Below are 19,710 nucleotides of genomic sequence, written 5' to 3' on the forward strand. Positions count from 1 at the left end.
TTTGTTGACCAGTGTTGCAATTCTATTTCTGTATGTGATAAAAACATCTGACAAACACACATAAAAACCAGAGGGCAGCAGATCATGTGAAAATATAAGATTTGTGTCATTCTCAAAACTTTTGGCCATGACTGTAGGTAGGTGTGCTGGGTTCTAGTGACATATTCTTTTTAATAAATGTGGTGGAAACATTTGTGGCGCAAAAGGCATAAAACCCTAGCACAATTTCCACAGTAACTGCCCCATAGTATTATCAGCCATCCATATCCCGATCTCCTCAGCCTACTGGCCAGTACAAAAACACACTTCCCGCGCTACTACTCAGCTAGAGTTCTCGGGCATGCGCGTTGCAAGCAGTAGTTTCTGCACATGCGCATCGCAGGGGGACGGCGGCTTCGTTCTTTCCTCTTCCTTGGAGCGCTCTGTAGCTTCCGCTCCCGGTGTGCCCCGCGCCGCATCATGGACCATAGTGGTGAGTAGAGCGGGGAGATGAGCGCACTACTGGCGATCACAGTGTTCTCCGCACTGCGTGTTGCCGGGCCAGCACTCCTTGTAATGGCGGTCACCGGAGCTAGCTGGTTATGAGGAGTGCTGCGTGCAGGGAGCCTGGTGCGGAGCTGGGGCCTTGTTACGCCGCTGCTTCCGGTTAGCATTGGGCATCGTGAGACCCACCTCCTGTCACCGCAGACTGGTGGGCAGCCAGCTATTGCCTGCTAGTGATCCCTAATACAGCCAGGCTTACCCTGGTATCCCGGGCTCTGCCAGCAGTGTCATTACATGCAGGGGCGCCCATGCCTCAGTGCTGTAGCTGTGTGTGCAGTACTTGCTGGCTTCCCACTAGTGCTGTGTAACACTCCTGCAGGGGCATATCCTATATGGGCGCTCTGCTAGCCTGGCACTCTTTACTCACTGCTGTTGGAGACAGTGTGTGGTCTGCTATTCAGTAATATGTAATATGAAATCATCACTGGGCATAGAGTACTATGTGTATCTGATTAATATGAGATTCTGTATTATACCTGGGATTCTGCTGTCTGTGCCATTGTCACAGCGGTGGATTCTAGAAACAAGTGATTTAGGCTGGGTTCACACCAGCGCTTGCACTGTTTGGGGATTCCATTCCCCTCTGCATTTTTTACCCTGTTTGTGCAGAAACCACATGGACCATTATAGTTTATGGGGTCTGCAGCTTTCCACAAATAACCACCTTTTTTAAAAAACAGATTAGATTTCTGTTTGGGGGTCCCCAAGCAAACCCTCCCCCCCCCAAATGGAAACCTGAACGCAGATGTGAACCTAGCCTAAGTGATAGTTCTCCTTGCTGTGGCATGGATCCAGTAGGTGCCACTGGTCTGGCAAGCACGGCTAACACACCATCCAACCTGCCATGTTTAGTTGCAGAGTGTTCCAATTAGTAACTAAATATGGCTCTCCTAGATGCATCCCTAACCTGCCTTGTTTGAAGTGGACACAAGGGGTATTGCCTATAGTGCCCCCTATTGGATCTATGCCGGTCTAGGGAGTACCTTCTTTGAGCCACTTATTTCTAACATCTATTGTATCAAAATGGAGTTTATCCTATTTTGTATTTAGTGCACCCCTTCTTTCCCCATTCCCCCCAGCGTAGAACTGCAGTCCTTGGTAGCATTCATAACGGAGTAGAATTCACGCCATTCTCAAAATAGGTGTAGTCTCAGCGGTTATTCCCCCCCCCCCACCACCACAGTCAGCAATTTCTCAACTATCATGTCAATAGAGTTTAAATATTGTTCTTGGCGTAATCCTTTTTTTTTTTTTTTTTTTTCCATCTGCACAATCCTGTATATGTTAGATTAATCATGACACTCCAGAAGATTGATATGGTAATGGTGCACTGAAAGGATTTCAAATTCAGATCAATAATCAATTCAGGAACTTGATTATGTAGCTTTAGGTGAATACATTATCCTCACACGTCAGTGTTATGTAATCGACACTTCCTATAGTGGTATACCAGCACATTTTCTTCATCTAGCTCGAAATTCATTGGCAATCCAGTCTGAGGAAGGTCCTTTTGTGGACCAAAAACTTTAACATTTCATTGGATTGCACTTCTTTGATGAACAATTAGATAACACTGAAGTGTGAGAATAAAGCATTCACCTAAAGCTACGCTGTTGAGCACCTGAATTGATTATTGATCCACAACCCTATATATGACACTAAAAGGCGTTTTGTAAGTAATATAAAACCAGAGGTTCAGCTATTCTTCCTTTGGCGCCTTATATCTGTACATACAGTCCATACACAGTGAATACGCCATTGATCTCTTTGCCAATACTTAGAGCATTGCTAGTGAGAACTGTAGAACCTGCTTTCTACTAAAATAGGTTTATAGGAGTGATCTCTATATGGGATAATGTTGACAATAAGTGTAAGCGCAACGGAATATGATGATGCTATATAATAAAAAGAGGATTAAGTTTGATATTGCAAAAAGGCAATTGTAAAACCATTAGTAACTAATATTTAGCATTTCAGTTTCCTGTTGCTTACATAGCACTAGCTTGCAGTGCAAAATGTTACACGCCCTGCCTACCTATGAATCCATAGACTGGTCATACATTTCAAAAACTGTTGTCCAAATGCTTGTCCAGGTAACAGCTATTCCTTCGGACCAGTGCCATATACATATACACTCTGTTCCCCTGAGCGCACAAGCATTTTCAATATGGATAGGGGAGTAGGCTTCTGCCATACACTTACAGGTGGCTTATTTCCTTTCAGTGCAAAGGACTGGCCATGTTGGAATATTCCTAGCCTTTCTTTAAAATCTGCCATACATATTCGCTCCTGCTAAAATCATTGCTCTGGCTGCCATTCATCTTTGTATGGCCACCTTTCCTTCACAAATAGATCAATGGAATCAGGAAAGAAAAAGTTACTGACTCCAGCTTTAAAATTAAAGAGGTTGTCCTACAATTCAAAGTCTGCATGACCTTTCTCCCGCTACCACTTTAAACCTGAGCTCAGACAGGCTGAGTGTGCTGTTCAGCGCTCCCATACACTGCAATGGGAACGCTGACCACCACCAGTCCTTCTTCATTCAACCACGTGGAGCTGGTGGAAGGTTCTACAGACTTTACTTCGTGGGACAACCCATTTAAATTGTTTCTCCATATATAACATATATAATGTGGAATTAGATACATAGATTGTTACATATTAATTTTCATAGGAATTCAATCACTGGCTTTTTATTGAATCGGCCTACCATGGCTGTTGGTAATTTATGAAGGAGTTAAGAATTAGTGGTCTGCCGACTCCACAGCCCTGCTGACAAGTTCATTGTAGGTCAGATGTCTACTGGTTTCACATGGCTGTGTTTGACAGAGGACAAACAGTCCAAATTTACATGCCTTAACATGGCTCATCTCAAAGATCATGTTGAGTACAGTTTAGATGAGCTGTGTGTGGGCTGGTAAATGTAGCCAACACAAGGGCCGTTTTTCCCAGCCTGTGTGAAACTAGTCTATAAGGTTCATATAAGTGCAATCATTACTAACTTATGTCTTTTTTTCCATTTTTTTTTTTTTTAAGACAATGATTTACAAGGTACAAACAGCATGGGATCTCTGAGTGGACTGGACGTCAGAAGACGGATTCCAATTAAACTGATATCCAAACAGCCAAACAAAAGCAAATTGTCAGCTCGACCAATGAGGAATATGAACAGGATCCCATCAAAGCCTCAGCAAGGTGAAGAAGGTATAGCTTCTTGCCAAGTAGTTCTAGTTAGCCATCATCCTGTTCCACATTACACGCCCTGCTTTCTACATTAATGTTACGTTTAATCTCAGGCCGCGGAAAAAACGTCACGTATTACAGAACCTGCAAAGTGCATGGGATTGTGGCTAATCCCATCCACACATTGGAAAAAAAAAAAAAAATTTGCAGCGGAAATGCTGCAATTTCAAAAGCAGTTGATTTTTTTGTAAATTGCAGCATGTTGGTTATACCAACAGAAATGCTTGTGGTTCTGTTTAAGTATAATAGAGACAAGGTCCGCAAAGGAAAAAACTATGGACTGTCTGTGAAAAACACTGCTTTTCTGCAGCTTTTTTTTTTTTTTTTTTGCAGCGATTCAATGCATGGGGTCTTAGCCTCAATGTGGATTGTATTCCTCCAAGTTGTAACTTACTGTGCACGTTTTCGTGACATTTATTTTCTATATTGTTGGCATTGGTACCTCTAGTATGGCTGGGCAATTAAATAAGTTTGATTAATCTTTTTAAAGTATAATGCTGATTTTCATCAGAATCATGAAATTAATGCCAACCCCTCTCCTGCAGCTAATATATATTTCCCGGCAGTCATTTTTGGCCAGCTACAAGCTATGATATACAATTTCTTCTCTGTAGTCACTAGTTGGGGAGTTAGGTCAGTAACCCTTCGTCAAGTATGTCTGACCTTTTCTCACTGTGTCATATTTCTGACCTTTTTTTTTTTTTTCTTTTTACTTTCTTTAAGTAAATGCAAGAAAAATTAGATTAAAAACAAGAATCGGCTATAACCTTTATTAAATCAAGATTTTATTTTTAGGTAAAATCACTTATCCCTAACCTATAACTGTTTTGTTTTTTTTGTTTTGTTTTTTTAATTCCTTCAAGAAGGCTTTGATTATAATGAAGATGAACGATATGACAACAAGGGAGGTGATATGTTTGGCAATCAAAGAAGATTTCCCGCTCATGTTTTTTGGGACTTTAAGGTACAGTTTTAGTGTAATGTATACTAACATTGGTAGTGTCTTCACTTTGTACATATTGATCAATAAGCAGTATCCAATAAATTGATATTGTTTACATAGTAAAAGTTATTAAAGGTGTTTTACCCCATCCATTGGTTGGTGGGTAACTTGCTGATCAGTGGGGGTCTGACCACTCAGACCCCTTCTGATAAAGAAAATAGGGGACTTATGCCCCCTGTTCTGATTGGAGCGGAGGTTAGAAATTTCTAAACTCAAATGCTAGCCTTAATGTATTCTTGCCGTGCTATTAATCAGTTTGGTGTGTGTATTAAATCCTTCCATCCATCCAATCAAAAGATATGGACACTGGAAGGTTATATATAAATTACGGTAGCTCTTATTCACCAGGTGGGCGGGATCCTCTTATTTTTCTGATCGAAAATTAAAGGTTCTTCCAAGAGCTATATATTTTGACCAATGGACAGATTTTAACCCCTTCCCGCCGATGGCACTTTTTGACTTCCTGACCAAGCTCGATTTTTCAAAACTGACATGTCACTTTACGTGGCAATAACTTTGGAACGCTTTAACTTACCAAAGTGATTTTAAGATTGTTTTTTCTTAACACATTGTACTTCATGTTAGTGGTAAATTTTGGTTGATATGTTTTGTGTTTAATTATGAAAAAATAGGAAATTTGGTGGAAATTTTGAAAAATATGCATTTTATAAAGTTTGAAATGATGTACATTACATACAGATAGACCGCCAAAATTCACATCATAAATCTCATGTCCCAGATCTCTGCTTTATGTCGGCATCAAAATTTAGGCGCCCTTTTAATTTTTACGGACATTTATAAGGTTTACAAGTGAAACAACAATATTCAAAATTTTCAAGAAATTTCTAAAACCCATTTTTTAAGGGACTAATTCAGTTATGAAGGGGTTTTGAAAGACCCTTGTATTAAAAAACCCCATATATCACCCCATTTTCAAAACTGCACCCCTTAAATAAGCCAAAGCAACATATACCTAGTAATTTAACCCTATAAGTGCTTAACAGGAATTAATACAAAATGGAGGTGAAATTTTCAAATTTGATTTTATTTTACTAATATTTTCGTTTAGCCCTAGAATTTGCACATTCACAAGGGGTTAAAGAAGAAAACGCATCCCACAATTTGTTATGCAAGTTCTCCCGACTACCATAGTACCCCACTTGTGGGTGTAAACTAATATATGGACGCACAGTGAGACGCAGAAGGGAAGGCGCGCCAAAGAGCTTTTAGAGGGCAGATCTGGCTGTGATCAGTTTCAGGCACCATGTCGCATTTACAAAGCCCTTGAGGTGTTAAACAGTGGAAACCTCTAGAAAGTGACCCCATTTTGAAAACCGCACCCCTCAAAGAATTTATCAAGTGATGTAGTGAGCATTAGTAACCCCGAAGTGAATGTGTAAGCTGTGCGGAGTAAATTGGGTACACCAAATTCCATTCTATTTTCCCACTAGCTCCTATGACACGGACGGGGAAGAGGGGCATTCTGGGGGATTAGCGCTGGTGTATTATCTCTCATAAGCTCTAAATATGGGGTGTCCCCTGAAAACGCTCGCACAGATTATACATTTCCTTCTAGTCGCAGCCACTTATGTCCTAATGATTTGGCGACTTTTGGGGTTTTTGTCTTCACATTGTACAAGCTAGATTTTTATTTTTATCTTCTGGCAATGTGGCCATATGAGGCCTTGGTGTTTGCGGTATTAGATGTACTTTTCAATGCCACCATTTTGGGGCCTGTAACTTATTGACTACATTTTATTAACTCTTTCTGGGTGGGATGTAAAAGGAAACATCAATTCTGGCATTGCTTTCTAGCATTTATTTTTTTTCCCGTGCAGAGTACAGCATAAGTAACATGTTACCTTTATTCTGCGGGTCGGTACGGTTACGGCGATAACTCATTTATATGATTTTTTAATGCGTTGCTATTTCTGCAGAATAAAATTCAATTTAGGGAAAAAAAATCAATTATTTTTGCATCGCCATCTTCTGAAAGGCATAACGTTTTTATTTTTCGCTAGACAGAGCTGGTTGAGGGCTTATTTTTTGCGGGAACACCTCTTCTTTTTATTGGTACCATTTTGGTTTTCATCTGACCATTTGATTACTTTTTATTGAACATTTTGTAAGGGAAAGGTGGCGAATAATCATTATTTTGTGCGGTTTTCTACGTTTTTTTTTTACGGCGTTCGCCATTCGGGTTAAATAATGCTTTAATTTTATTGTTCAGGTTATTACGGACGCGGTGATACCAAATATGTAATGTTTTTATCTCTTTTTCTTTATTTTACATAATAAAACATTTTATATGGGGAAAAAGGGTTTTTTGGGTCTTTATGTATTTCTATTTTATTTTAAACTTATTTAAACTTTATTTTTAATTTTTTCCAACTTTTTTTTTTTTTCTGTCCCCATGGGGGATTGAAGCAGTGATCGGCTGATCACCGCTTCACTACATATACGCTGCATTACACGTGTATTACAGAGTATAGGAAGCTGTCAGCCTGTGTGGATGCACAGGCTGACAGCTTCCTTTAAGGCAGGATCAACCAGGTACGAGGAGGGGGTAAGTGATGGGGCAGACCCGGGGTCACTGATCAGACTCCGGGCTGCCCCCTACGAACACCGGCACCCCCCGAAACTGGTGCGGGGGGTGCCGATCGGCACCATTTTGAAATGAAACCCCGGAGGTGCCGGCTGACACCCGCAGCGCATGGTGCGCACACAGTTTCTGTGTGCGCACCATGCAGCCGCAGTAATAGTACTGCGGTTTGCGGGAAGCCCTTCCCGGCAGCGCCGTACTATGACGGCGGATGTCGGGAAGGGGTTAAAGATAAAAATGCCATGGGTGTATACTCTGAATTACACATCATTTCCACATGTTTTTGTTTTCCCCACAGCTTAATCTCATAGGAGAAAAGGATGATACACCTGTTCATTTCTGTGACAAATGTGGCCTGCCAATCAAAATATATGGACGTATGGTAAGTGGGAACACTAGGACAGTGCACTTATCTTATCTGGATATGGTCACCCAGTATGTCCATGCATTACATGGATGGTCATTCATTTGATATGCTGCATTCCTGGTGTGAAAATGTGTGCCCTACTATATCAACCTTCAGCATTTTCCCACAGAATAAGTAATAAACATGTGTTCACTGAAAGCCCCACAGCATGAACTCGCACAAATTGCTAGAATGATGGTCCAGAGATCGCTGAACTGCAGTCTTGGAGCCTCCTTGCTGCCCTTAGAGTTGGTGGGACTGACAGAGAGAGTGCTCAGTCATCTCTGTTGGGCCCATAGACTTTAGATATAGTGGTAGCACTACCACTACAGCGTGCTTGGGACTTCAGCTCTAGTAATCTTTGGGGCTTTCAGTAATCAAAAATTTCAACTATTACAACTATACCCTTTCTGTGGTTGAGGACCCTTTTACACATCACTTTCTGGTCTGCAGCTATTGGCTAAAGCTGCACAGAAAATAAATCTCCTGCCTTTGTTCTTTTTATATATTTTTCAGATTCCTTGCAAGCATGTTTTCTGTTATGACTGTGCACTGCTACATGAGAAAAAGGCTGATAAGCTTTGTCCAGGGTAAGTTTACCTTCATTTTTGTCTGCCTCAATATGAAAGCCTGTCTTTTGTTTTTGTATAGTATATTCAGTACATTTCCCTCTATTATTGATGTGGATAATAATTAGAAACCATATTGAGGCAAAACCATAATTAATATCATTACTTATACTGATTTACTTGTAATATTAGATTCTAAGTACAGTTCCATTATTTATCTCTGATAATGTAACTTGCCAAAAAGTGTATCTGACATCCCCAATAATAGACTAGTCATTATTTTGTTCTTTTAAAAATGTGAATCTCGTTTTATCCCTTTATTTTCTTTTATTTTGTGGTATAATGTCTTTTTTTCCCCTTCCCTAAAGAACACTTGTTGAAGAGAGTACTGACACCTATAAACGAGTGAGGTAGGTTCTACATGAATAGTCATCTCATTTCTTTCTTTAAAGGTCTCTGCACAGTGTTGGTGGCAAAATGTTCTTTAAATGGATTTGGTATTTACACTAACAGTGGTTTTTCTAAGGGTGCATTCACACTACGTAACGCCAGCGTGTATCACAGCCGTACACGCGGGCGCTACAGCAGGGCTGCCGGACACTTCCCATTCATTTCTATGGGAGCCGGCATTCGAGCGCTCCCCATAGAAATGAATGGAAAAAAGCAGTCCATTCATTTCTATGGGGAACGCTCGCATGCCGGCTCCCATAGAAATGAATGGGAAGTGTCCGGCAGCCCTGCTGTAGCGCCGGCGTGTACGGCTGTGATACACGCTGGCGTTCCGTAGTGTGAATGCACCCTAAGACTTGTACAAGAAAAGGATGCTCAGAGAAGATGTAATTAGTATTTCTAATGATGATGTTAAGGATGCTGCCCTCTAGAGGGCGGCATACAGAGTGCACTGTTCTCCTAATTACATCCTGGAGAATAGATTTGTCTATTTTTACCCAGGATCCCTAGCAGAGCAGGAATGACTTGTAAGTCTCTGTACTGCCTATGTAGGCACACACTCTCCCTGATGTGTATGATTATCCCCTGATCATAGTATATAGACATATTGGCAATTTTTTTTCCAAATGACTCATAAGTCCCCGTTCTTCTGTCCTCTGAACATCAAGCGAGCTGAGTAAGTATACAGAAAATAGTTTTGGCAGTTACTTCCAGAGGAAGTTCACCCACCACTGCAACACGTACATTTTATTATTTAACATTTACGTTATTTTCCTTTCTAATATATCAATTTGAGTAAACTTTTTCTTGTACATAATTCCTTTTCCTGCTGTAATGCAATAATTTCCTTTTAGGGATTCAAATTTTTCTGTTTTTATGGGATTAAATATTGCCAGCTCTGTACAGTATGATGGAGGTGTAAAATAAGGACTCTAATCAAATGAAATATGACTTGTATGATCTTGTTTACTATAAACCAGCTAATAAGAAGTAAAGTCTTGAGCGTATGATATTGATGCCCCCACTCATCAGCGGCATTGAAGCTGAGCCACAGTAACTTGGCCTGGAGTCTAAACCATAGAAAACAGTCTGCTTATGACTCTGTTCATTTTATAGTGCCACTGAGCTGAGGGGGTACCATGTGTAGGCCACCACAAATTTGATACTGGTGACCTATGCTGAGGAAAAGTCATCAATATTATAAGGGAAAAGGGTAAAAATGAGTGCACCAATATACGGTTTGCTTGGTTGGTCTGCATTTCCTCTTTACGAAAGGTTTTTCTTAATAGAGGGAGACCCTGCCTGCTTAAAAAGCAGTTACCTGGTGGACCCCATAAATTATAATGGGGTCTGCTGGGTTTTCATCATTTTTACTATAAAATCTTGCAGCATTCTGCTGTGGAGTCTCCAACACCAGTGTGAATCCAGCCCTTAGCATGTTCATAATTTTGCAGTTTAAGGGTGCATGCACACTGAGTAACGCCGGGCGTGTATGAGAGCCGTACACGCCGGCATTACGGCAGACTGCCGAACACTTCCCATTCACTTCAATGGGAGCGCTCGTAACAGCGGCGTTTACGAGCGCTCCCATTGAAGTGAATGGGAAGTGTTCGGCAGCCCTGCTGTAACGCCGGCGTGTACGGCTCTCATACACGCCCGGCGTTACGTAGTGTGCATGCACCCTAAGGTTGTTTTTTAAGTTATGGTTAAACCTACGGCTCCAACCTACCTATTTGGTTGGGCACTCCAGAGCAATGGTGTGCTTTTCTAGATTTAGAAATGTTTAAGTTGACTATTCCCTAGGTTGTTAAAATGTACATAGTCTTTTTACTGGTGGCTGTTTTATGAGTTTCCTGGTCCCTCTTGGTCCTCAGCTTGGTATCATGTGACTAGCAATCGGAATAATCAGGAGAGTTTTTCATCTATGCTAAGATCTAAGAGGATGCCTATTTTTTTCAGACTCCTGCTTCAATATCTCCTTCCCATTGAAAACAATAGAAAGCAGATGCTGGATAGAATCTGCCTCAAAAGTAACTCAGTTCTGCTGTATGAACATACCCTTAAACTGCTGCAGCGTCCTATGTGTGGATAAGAAGTCAGTTTATCTGTTGATTCCTTTGAGACAAACATTGAATAGAGAAAGGAATTAATAGACAAACTTGACACAGTATCCTGTGCGGGCAGGAAGTCTGTTTGAGTCTGACTGCTGGTCACATGACCAAATAACTCCCAAATACAGACAACAGTAAGAAGCTTGCTTTTTTTTAAGATACAAATTACATCATGTAACTTTATCAGGTTAGAGAATAAAAAATTGTGGGAGTGCTCTGTTGAGTACTATAATTGTAATACATCTATTCAATATCTGAAATAAGATATTCTTTCTTTCAGCTGTAATGATCCAGTTCAAAGGATTGAGCAATGTGCACGTGGAACACTCTATATGTGCAGTATTGTGCAAGGATGCAAGAGAACGTATCTGTCTCAGAGAGACCTGCAAGCGCATATTAATCATCGACATATGAGAGCGGCGAAGCCAGCCACTCGGCCTCCACCTGAACCAATCCATCCTCCTATGGCACCACCACCCACTGATTTGGCTGATCGTTTTATTATGCCCCCAGATAAACACCTTTTGAGTCACATGCCACCAAAGCAACACATACTGATGCCCCCGCCACCTATTCAACATGTTCCTCATGAGCATTTTAATCAGCAACATGAAGATATGCGTGCTTCTCCTGCTGAAATGTCCATGGCTCCACCTCCACCTCGCAATGTTCCTCAAGATGCGTTCAGAATTAATACTAGAAAACACAGCAATTTAATAACCGTACCTATACAAGATGATTCTGGTTCTGGGGCTAGAGAAGCTCCTCAAGCACCGGGTCCATCTCTTCATCACCCTGAGTATCCTGGTCAACCAGTAGTAACTCATCCTCATCATATTATGCCTCCCCAGCAACATTATGCACCACCTCCTCCACCACCACCTCCAATAAGTCATCCAATGCAACACCCACCTCAAGGAGCTGGTACACCCCACATGGTATACAGCCAAGGACCCCCACCACCCTTGACAACTGCTCCACCACCAATCACACCTCCACCAGGACATATAATTGCTCAGTTGCCACCCTATATGAATCATCCTCCTCCAGGACCTCCACCACCACAACATGGTGGCCCACCTGTAAATGCCCCACCTCCACATCATTATAATCCTAACTCTTTACCACAATTTAATGAAGAGCAAGGAACTCTTAGCCCACCTTTCACACAGCCAGGGGGAATAAGCCCAGGCATATGGCCCGCACCTCGGGGACCTCCTCCACCTCCACGAATGCAGGGCCCTCCGAATCAAGCCCCTATTCCTGGGCCGCATCATCCTGATCAGGCTAGGTACAGGCCATATTACCAATGACTTTTCTTTTGAACTTCTAGATTTTATTTTTATGCTTGATCACATTGAACTTGTATTGCTGTTTATAGACTATTTTAGGTTCTGGTATGTACATATTATTTTACTCTTAAATCAATATCCTTTAACCAGAAACTTTCTTAATTATGTAATTTGTCTAAATAAAATATAGTGGTTTTTTTTTTTCTCCATAGCACTAACATTTTAAAGTCTCTTAACACTTTGCTTCTGAATTTTCCGGTTTTCTTTTTACAACACATCTTTAGGTATCAGTTGTGATGGTTAATGAATCTGTTTAAAATGAATGTATATTTAATTGTACAGTTGTATCCTTTACCCTTTAAATGGTGTGATATATGATGCAGTAAAAACTGCTGTGCTGTAGTCTGGTATTCTTACCAGTGGTAAATAAATATACTTTGCTAGAACCGATAGATAATGAACATCAGTTTTATGTTGTGTTTTAGGTTTATTCTGTGCATATTCCATTGACATCAACACAAGTCTACACTAGGATTCCTAGTTTATGAAAATAGACAGACATGTTTTTGTATGTTACACACTAGTAATGCTCTAATTATAACTACTAGTAAATATTACATAAAATAAATGTATTTTTATAGATGAGCATAACGCATATTGAGTTATTATCCAGGATACTGAGCCTCCCATTACCTCTTCTCAAACCGTGATATTAATGCCATTGGTTATGTGGTCATGCTATAGCTTGGCTCATTGGAATGGCAGTGAGCTGCTTCACAGCCATATAATCAAACTGATATGTCACTTACTGAGAAGACGAAATGGAGCTTAGTATCATAGTCCTGGAGAAGGCCTTTTACTGTGTGAAGAATATTTGAAAGGTTTGTCTGGGATTAGAAACATTTAAGGTACAGGCTGCTGGTAGTTTACAAGATCAAATGAAGCATCACTTGTTGAATCGCCATCCACTCTAGTACCACCATTCAGGTCTTTGTATACCCTGAATGTGTGATTTCTGCAGCCTGTCACTGATCTAAAATATTCGCTGTTGAGTCAACTGATTAATATGTAACTGCTACGGACAATGTATTGGCACTGCTGCTATCATGTATTCCGATACATAGGGGGTGAGGATCAGTGAGACCAGAGGTTCAACAGGTAAGTACTTCTCACTTTATTTTATAGCATTTTTTTTTTTTTTTTTTTTTTTTTAAGGAAAATGTCACCTACTTTTTTAAAACAAAACTAAGTTTTGTTGTTCAAAAATTCTTAAACCATGACTATTTTTCTATGTCACTATCTATATATAAAAAAAAAACCTGTATTCAATTTTTACTCTGGCCACTAACGATAGGTTCACACCAGAGTTTTGATTTCCGTCGTTTGACTCTGCTTGGGGACCCGAAAGGCGGAAACACATGGATTCCATAGACTGTAATGGGGTTCGGCCACTTTCCACTGAATTTATCCTGAAATCAACAGGGAAAAGTCCTTCTTGTAGATAGTTTCTCTCTGCCGATTCCAAACAGAATCTGGGACGGAGTGGTCGAACAGTAGTGTGAACCTACCGTTAATCTAATAATTGACATTTGCCAATGCTGTTTGTTTTTTTTCTTTGCAGCAGTCGCCTAATTGACCTCAACAAGGTTACAATAGAAGTTAATATGTTTAGATGCCACACTCTACTAACAATATTGTAGATGTCACAGCTTATCTACTCCCCTCTCACTGCACAGAGCATGTCTAAAAAAAATCTGTTTCAAAGATCTTGATGAGTGGGGTGTAGACTATTGCTGGCTTTGGCTATGACTATTCTGTCAAGCATATAACTAAATATTAATAGACCTAAGGAAACGCTCTGGCTAGATGGTAGCCCTCACAATCCCATTCAAAAAATAGAATTCTACAATCATAACAGATTACAGACAAGTGATATCACTATCTTGTTTAAAAAAAAAAAAAAAAAAGGCAATACATTCCTTATAAAGCCTATGATGGAACTGCATAGTGATAGAGATGAGCGAGTACTATTCGAAACTCCTGTTTCGAATAGCATGCACCCATAGGAATGAATGGATGCAGCCGGCACACAGGGGGTTAAAGGGGTTGTTCCACGTCGCATACTCACCAGTCTTCGTTGTTGTAAAATCTTCTGTCTTCCGGCTTTGTTGCGTTATTGGTGGGCGGGGTCACATATGCAAAGCCAAGCGGCGAGATGCCGCTGGCCCTGCGTGCGTGCTCATAGACCAGTTTAGCCTTCACAATGAGAATACAGACCCAACATCCGCCTCTCTATTACAGCGTATGCCGGGTCTGTATTTGCATTGTGAAGACTAGACTGGTCTATGATCTCGCACGCAGGGCCAGCGGCATCTCGCCGCTTGGCTTTGCATATGTGAATACAAACCCGGCATCCGCTGTAATAGAGAGGTGGATGCCGGGGAGTGTAGACTCGGAATAGCAGCATCGCTTCTGCCGCTGCTGGCTTCATGCAGGGCAGAAGCATAGCGATGTTGCTGGCATCTGTGCTGGCGTCTAACCCTCTCCGGCATCCGCCCCTCTATTACAGCGGATGCCGGGTTTGTATTGGCGGCCCCTTCCCCCCAAAGTGTAAACTACCCCCCCTTCCCCTCCCTCCAGGCTCGCTCCCGTGCACATAGCCCCTCCACCCTCAGAGCAGCAGATACATCACTTGACTTATGACCAGATAAGTCAAGGGATGTGTCCCAAAAAAATGAATTAAGTATGATAGTGGACAAACAAAGCAGTTTTGCTGAAGCAATGTATTTAGGGAAAAGTCTTACATTCACATTAACAAGCAGTATAGATAGGATCCTTGTGATGGGACAACCCTTTTAAGTGGCCGGCCGCCGGCAAAGTTGGTTTGTCGGCCGCTTCCATTCATTCCTATGGGTGCGTGCTATTCGAAACGGCCGTTTCGCATAGTACTCGCTCATCTCTATTATCTGGCCCAATTCACACTTTGGAAGTGGGAGTAGTCTGAAGATTGTCTGCAAAGAATAACTCAGGTTGCATCACAGTTTAAAGTGCTTTAGTCCATACAAATTGGGAATTATGGAGTAATGGTACAAAATGTCTAAAGTGTTTCCAAACTATATCATCATGAGATTGAAGCCGACTTAGTGTGTTCATATGTGTGCAGAAAATCCTGCGACTGAAAATATATCTGAGTGACATGTTTTCTACGTAAGCCACATTCAAAATAATCTTGGAAATTCTGCAACTGACGCTAGGTTCACACTAGCGTTCGGGTCTCCATTCTCAGCTTTCTGTCTTCTGCATGCAGAAGACGGAAAGCTGTCAGAGCTGGTGCGGCGGTGAGCGTTTTATGCTCTCCGCGGCGAAACCGTTTTTTTAAAACCAGACACAGAGTATTGCATGTCTGATTTTAAAAAAACGGTTTCGCGGCGGAGAGCATAAAATGCTCACTAGCGCTCACGGCCGGACATCTTTCAAACCCATTCAAATGAATGGGCTTGAAACATGCCTGCAGGTTTCTGTCTCCTGCCTCTTGTTTTGTGCAGGAAACGGAAACCTGCATAACAGAGACCCGGGCGCAGATGTGAACGAGCCCTAATCTGGTGTGTGAATCTCCCAATAATGTGTTCAGACACCTTAGACAGACTTATATATTCCTGACTATGTAGTTCTGAGTAATGCATGATAGGAGATGGTACTGTTATTGCTACAGTCTTATTGATGTAACCCTTGATATCAGGACACTGAGATGTACATTGTTACTCATCTGTCATATTTAAATTTGTTAAATGTGACTGTGGCCTCTAAAGTGCACAAATGCAGCCATCTTTTACCCATCACTGTCCTCCAGAACATCATCAAAGGGTGGCGATCAGTTGCCATGACAGCCGGGAGCCTATTGAAGGCATAGTGTTATTACACACTGCCATAAACTGAAATTCACTGCAATACATTAGTATTGAAGTGAATAGTATGAGCAATCAGGCCCACTAGAGTTCAAGGTCCCTAGAGTGTAAAAAGAAAAAAAAAAAGTTTTGTATTGCAGTGTATAGGAAAACCCATTCGCTTCTATTACACGCTGCCTATTGCGTGTAATAGAACGGATGTAATGACAGGCCTGAGAGTCTTCAATAGGCCTCTGGCTGTCAAGGCAACTGATTGACACCCTCCGATGAAGTTCCGCCCATGGTTCCCGTGCATTTTAGATGCTGTGCTTAAATGCGACCGTGACATCTAAAGTGTTAACATCTGTGGCAGTCACAAAAAAAAAAAAATAAGACTCTTGTTCCCAATGCTCAATTGTCCCTGACAGTGTCCATCCAGTCTCATGCAGGCGCCTCATTGCTGGAAATCCTGCGCCCCATGTGACTGCTAAGTGCTCTCATTCGCATCAGGAGTTGCTAACATCATCAGTTACTTACCAGTGGTCACATAAAGCACAGGATTCCCAGCAAGAAGGTGTTTGCATGAAATTGAATGGACACTGGTGGCAGACAACGGAGCACTGGGGACAGATGAGGTATACATATATTTTTTGTTTGTTTTTTTAATTTATATTTATACGCCCCCGTCTGCAACATGGGTTGATCCAATTCCTGGACAATACCTTAGAGTGTATCCACCTTTGTAATATTTAATTAGGGTAGGCCATCAATGTTACATCAGCACTCAGACAGCAAGGACCTCTGTAGATCAGCTTTTTGGGGATATTGCAGCTACTGGTAATGTTAACAATTTCAGGAGCCACGCTGCCAATTAGCCATACAATGTGTAGTGATAGCTTTAGGTACTACAGTATCGCACATTGCATGGTGGGTTATTAGCATGGCTCCCAACATGTTATCACCTATAGCTGGTCATGCTGCCTCTGTACAGCTGATATGCAGAGGTCATATCTGTCAGATCTCTGCAGATGTAATATTGATGGCTTATTCTAAGGATAGGCCATCAGTGTTAGGTGGATAACCTATTTATTATATGGGGCATAATTTATATTAGGAGGACTGAAAAGACTCTCGGGGAAAGGATACATTGTGTGGGGAGTCCAGGAAAGGGGGGGGGCTTTACACCGTGACATAAATGATGAAAGATTTGCTTGACCTTTTTTTTTTTTTTTTAATAGCTTTTACGTCATTAGTAGTAGGGTGGGGTCTTAGACATGTTAGTTTGACACTGAGTCAAATGATTATTCTGCAAAGCCCAAATTCTGTGATATTCCTTTCAGCTGGATGTTAACTAGAATGGTCTAAAATGTTTAATAAAGCTTTTTATAGTAAGAAAAGATTTTAGAAACGAGTAACTGTGTAACAAGATCTCAGACTTATAAAGAAAATAATGTGGGATTGAGCTATCTAGTGATAGGGGGGAAAGGGTAGTTAATTCCTCCACTGCTCCTTCTCCTAGCTACTCCATTGGTTCCAAACAATGCTACCAAAGGAGTGGAAGAAGGCAGAAATTTTCCATACAACAATGAGAAAAAAATATAAATCATTGGATTCTCTGACTTGTAACTGTGAGCTCTATAGCTATAGCTTATCATCTGTTATTGTACAATACTCTGTGACCTGTGCAGAGATCATGTCTAAAAAAACCTCCCATACATCCTTATAAACATGCTGCCTGCTGTGTTTATGGGCCATGGGGCTGCTGTAAAGCATGTCTCTAAATGCTGTTAATAACAGTTTTGGGCAGAAAATAGAACAGACTGTAAACACAGATTAAAAAAAATAAATGTTTCACTATCTGGTTTTAATTACTAAAAAAAATATAGGTAATACATTTCCTTTAAGTGGTTACTTGTGTCATTGCCTGTAGTATAGTTAATTATTTGCTAAACCATAATCTATATCTTGAAAGATATTGGTGGACAGGGAAAGGTCAGAAAATATCAGAAAAGAATTACTCTGCTCTGGAATTCATTAGTAAAAGAATAATCTATTGTTCTACCAAGATGATCAATTTTCTTGAACTTTGTCAGTTAAAGAATTGTTTAATCCTTATCTACAATGGATGTCACTAGTTTGTACTTGACCCCGGTAGCACATTGGTCACGGTTTATTTGAAAATGCAATGTCATGCTTTAAAAAAGAAATCTATAATTTAACTTCTTAAAGGTATTGCTAAAGGTTTTTTTCTAGCCTTCATCAATGGTAGTCCATCTGCTATGGAAAAAACTACCTACATCTAAATTGTTTTTATTATACTGCTATGGTCTGAGGACTTACAAGGTACCAAAAAGCCTAAGACTAGGGGTGACAGTAAGTTTATTAGTCCAAACACACCTGTTCCGTGACAGTAAGTTTAGGTAATTTACTAAAATATGACCATCTGTCAGATTGAACTGGATGGTTTCCATTCTATACTCCATAACAAGCTGAAAGTTCATAACCTAGAACTAGACTAAAAGTGATTCTGGTTTTTATGGATGAGCTTGTACTCATGAACCTTTTTGTCAGGTTAATGATGTTATTTCTTGCATCAAACCAAAATGTAACACTATAGTTTTCTTTTAATGACATTAGTAGCTTGTTCCAGTGACTCCCATTGCTGCAAGTCAGAAGCTGGGCTTGCCACCCATATGCACACTCATGTAGTTCAGGAAAAAGTGCCAGCCAGCAATACATGAGATATGCCTGGCAGGCAACACAAGGGATTACCACTCAAGACCTTGAAATGTCTGCTTAAAAAAAAAAAATACCAGACTTGTTCATGCCTTAGGATAGTCTTAGTCAGGGGTGATCACCTTTTCTCAAAGGTCTACTGACTGGGGCTCGACATTAAGTGTTGGTCCAATCTGAACATGCCCAGTATTTGCCATACTTTGCAGACAATAAGACGTGAATACGTGTCTATTAGACAAGAATATTTAGGAAAAAATATTTCATATTAATTTAACCTTCGCTGGTGATCAAATGGAGTTAAGAGGTCAATAGTAAGGAGCTTTATACTGGTTGTGGAGGCACTAATATGGCAATATACTGTGTGATGATGACTAACATGGCATTATACTGTAGGAGACACTGAGGTGCTTTGTACTGTGTGTGGGGAACTAATTATAATTTTGTTTCTCTGTATCCCTTGTCTAAGCAGTGGCAATTTACCCAGCAAGAAATACCAATTTGGTCATTTGTAGAACTTGGAAGAAGTCCAGGGAATAGTTTAGTAGGAGTAGGAGTGTTCCTCACCAAACTTTCCCCATGCTGTTGCAGATGAAGGTCCTGGGGCGTAACTTGAGGGAGTACAGAGGGTGCAATTGTCCCAGGGTCAAGGAGCCTTAGGGGGCCCATAGGCACTGGCATTAGTATTGAGATAGTAGATTCCATCTGGCCCATAAACCAAGGAGACCCACAGATTACCCTAACCACACTTGATTAAGCTCCTTAGCACCTGTAACCATCACTATCAAGAATTTGCTGTAGGATGAGGTAGGGGGCCCCAGTCAAAAGATTACACCGGGGTTCACAAGACTTTAGTTATGCCACTGGGAAGGTC

At 40.9% G+C, this 19,710-nt stretch overlaps 1 protein-coding gene across 4 annotated transcripts; it reads left to right on the plus strand.

Annotated features, from left to right (window-relative positions):
* The first annotated feature begins 409 nt into the window (after positions 1-409).
* CBLL1 (Cbl proto-oncogene like 1) lies at positions 410-12,672 on the plus strand. Of its 4 annotated transcripts, none has more exons than XM_075274062.1 (7): positions 410-472; positions 3,580-3,747; positions 4,650-4,750; positions 7,690-7,773; positions 8,314-8,387; positions 8,735-8,776; positions 11,208-12,672. In XM_075274062.1, exons 1-7 carry the CDS (start codon positions 460-462, stop codon positions 12,238-12,240), a joined length of 1,515 nt encoding a protein of 504 aa, XP_075130163.1. In that variant the 5' UTR covers positions 410-459; the 3' UTR covers positions 12,241-12,672. The 4 variants fall into 4 exon arrangements, with proteins under 4 accessions (XP_075130163.1, XP_075130164.1, XP_075130165.1 ...); XM_075274063.1 differs by having other exon boundaries at positions 4,653-4,750; XM_075274064.1 differs by having other exon boundaries at positions 3,580-3,738.
* Positions 12,673-19,710: the final 7,038 nt, after the last annotated feature.

Source organism: Leptodactylus fuscus, chromosome 5 (genome assembly GCF_031893055.1).
Source record: "Leptodactylus fuscus isolate aLepFus1 chromosome 5, aLepFus1.hap2, whole genome shotgun sequence".
Taxonomy (NCBI): Eukaryota; Metazoa; Chordata; class Amphibia; order Anura; family Leptodactylidae; genus Leptodactylus; species Leptodactylus fuscus.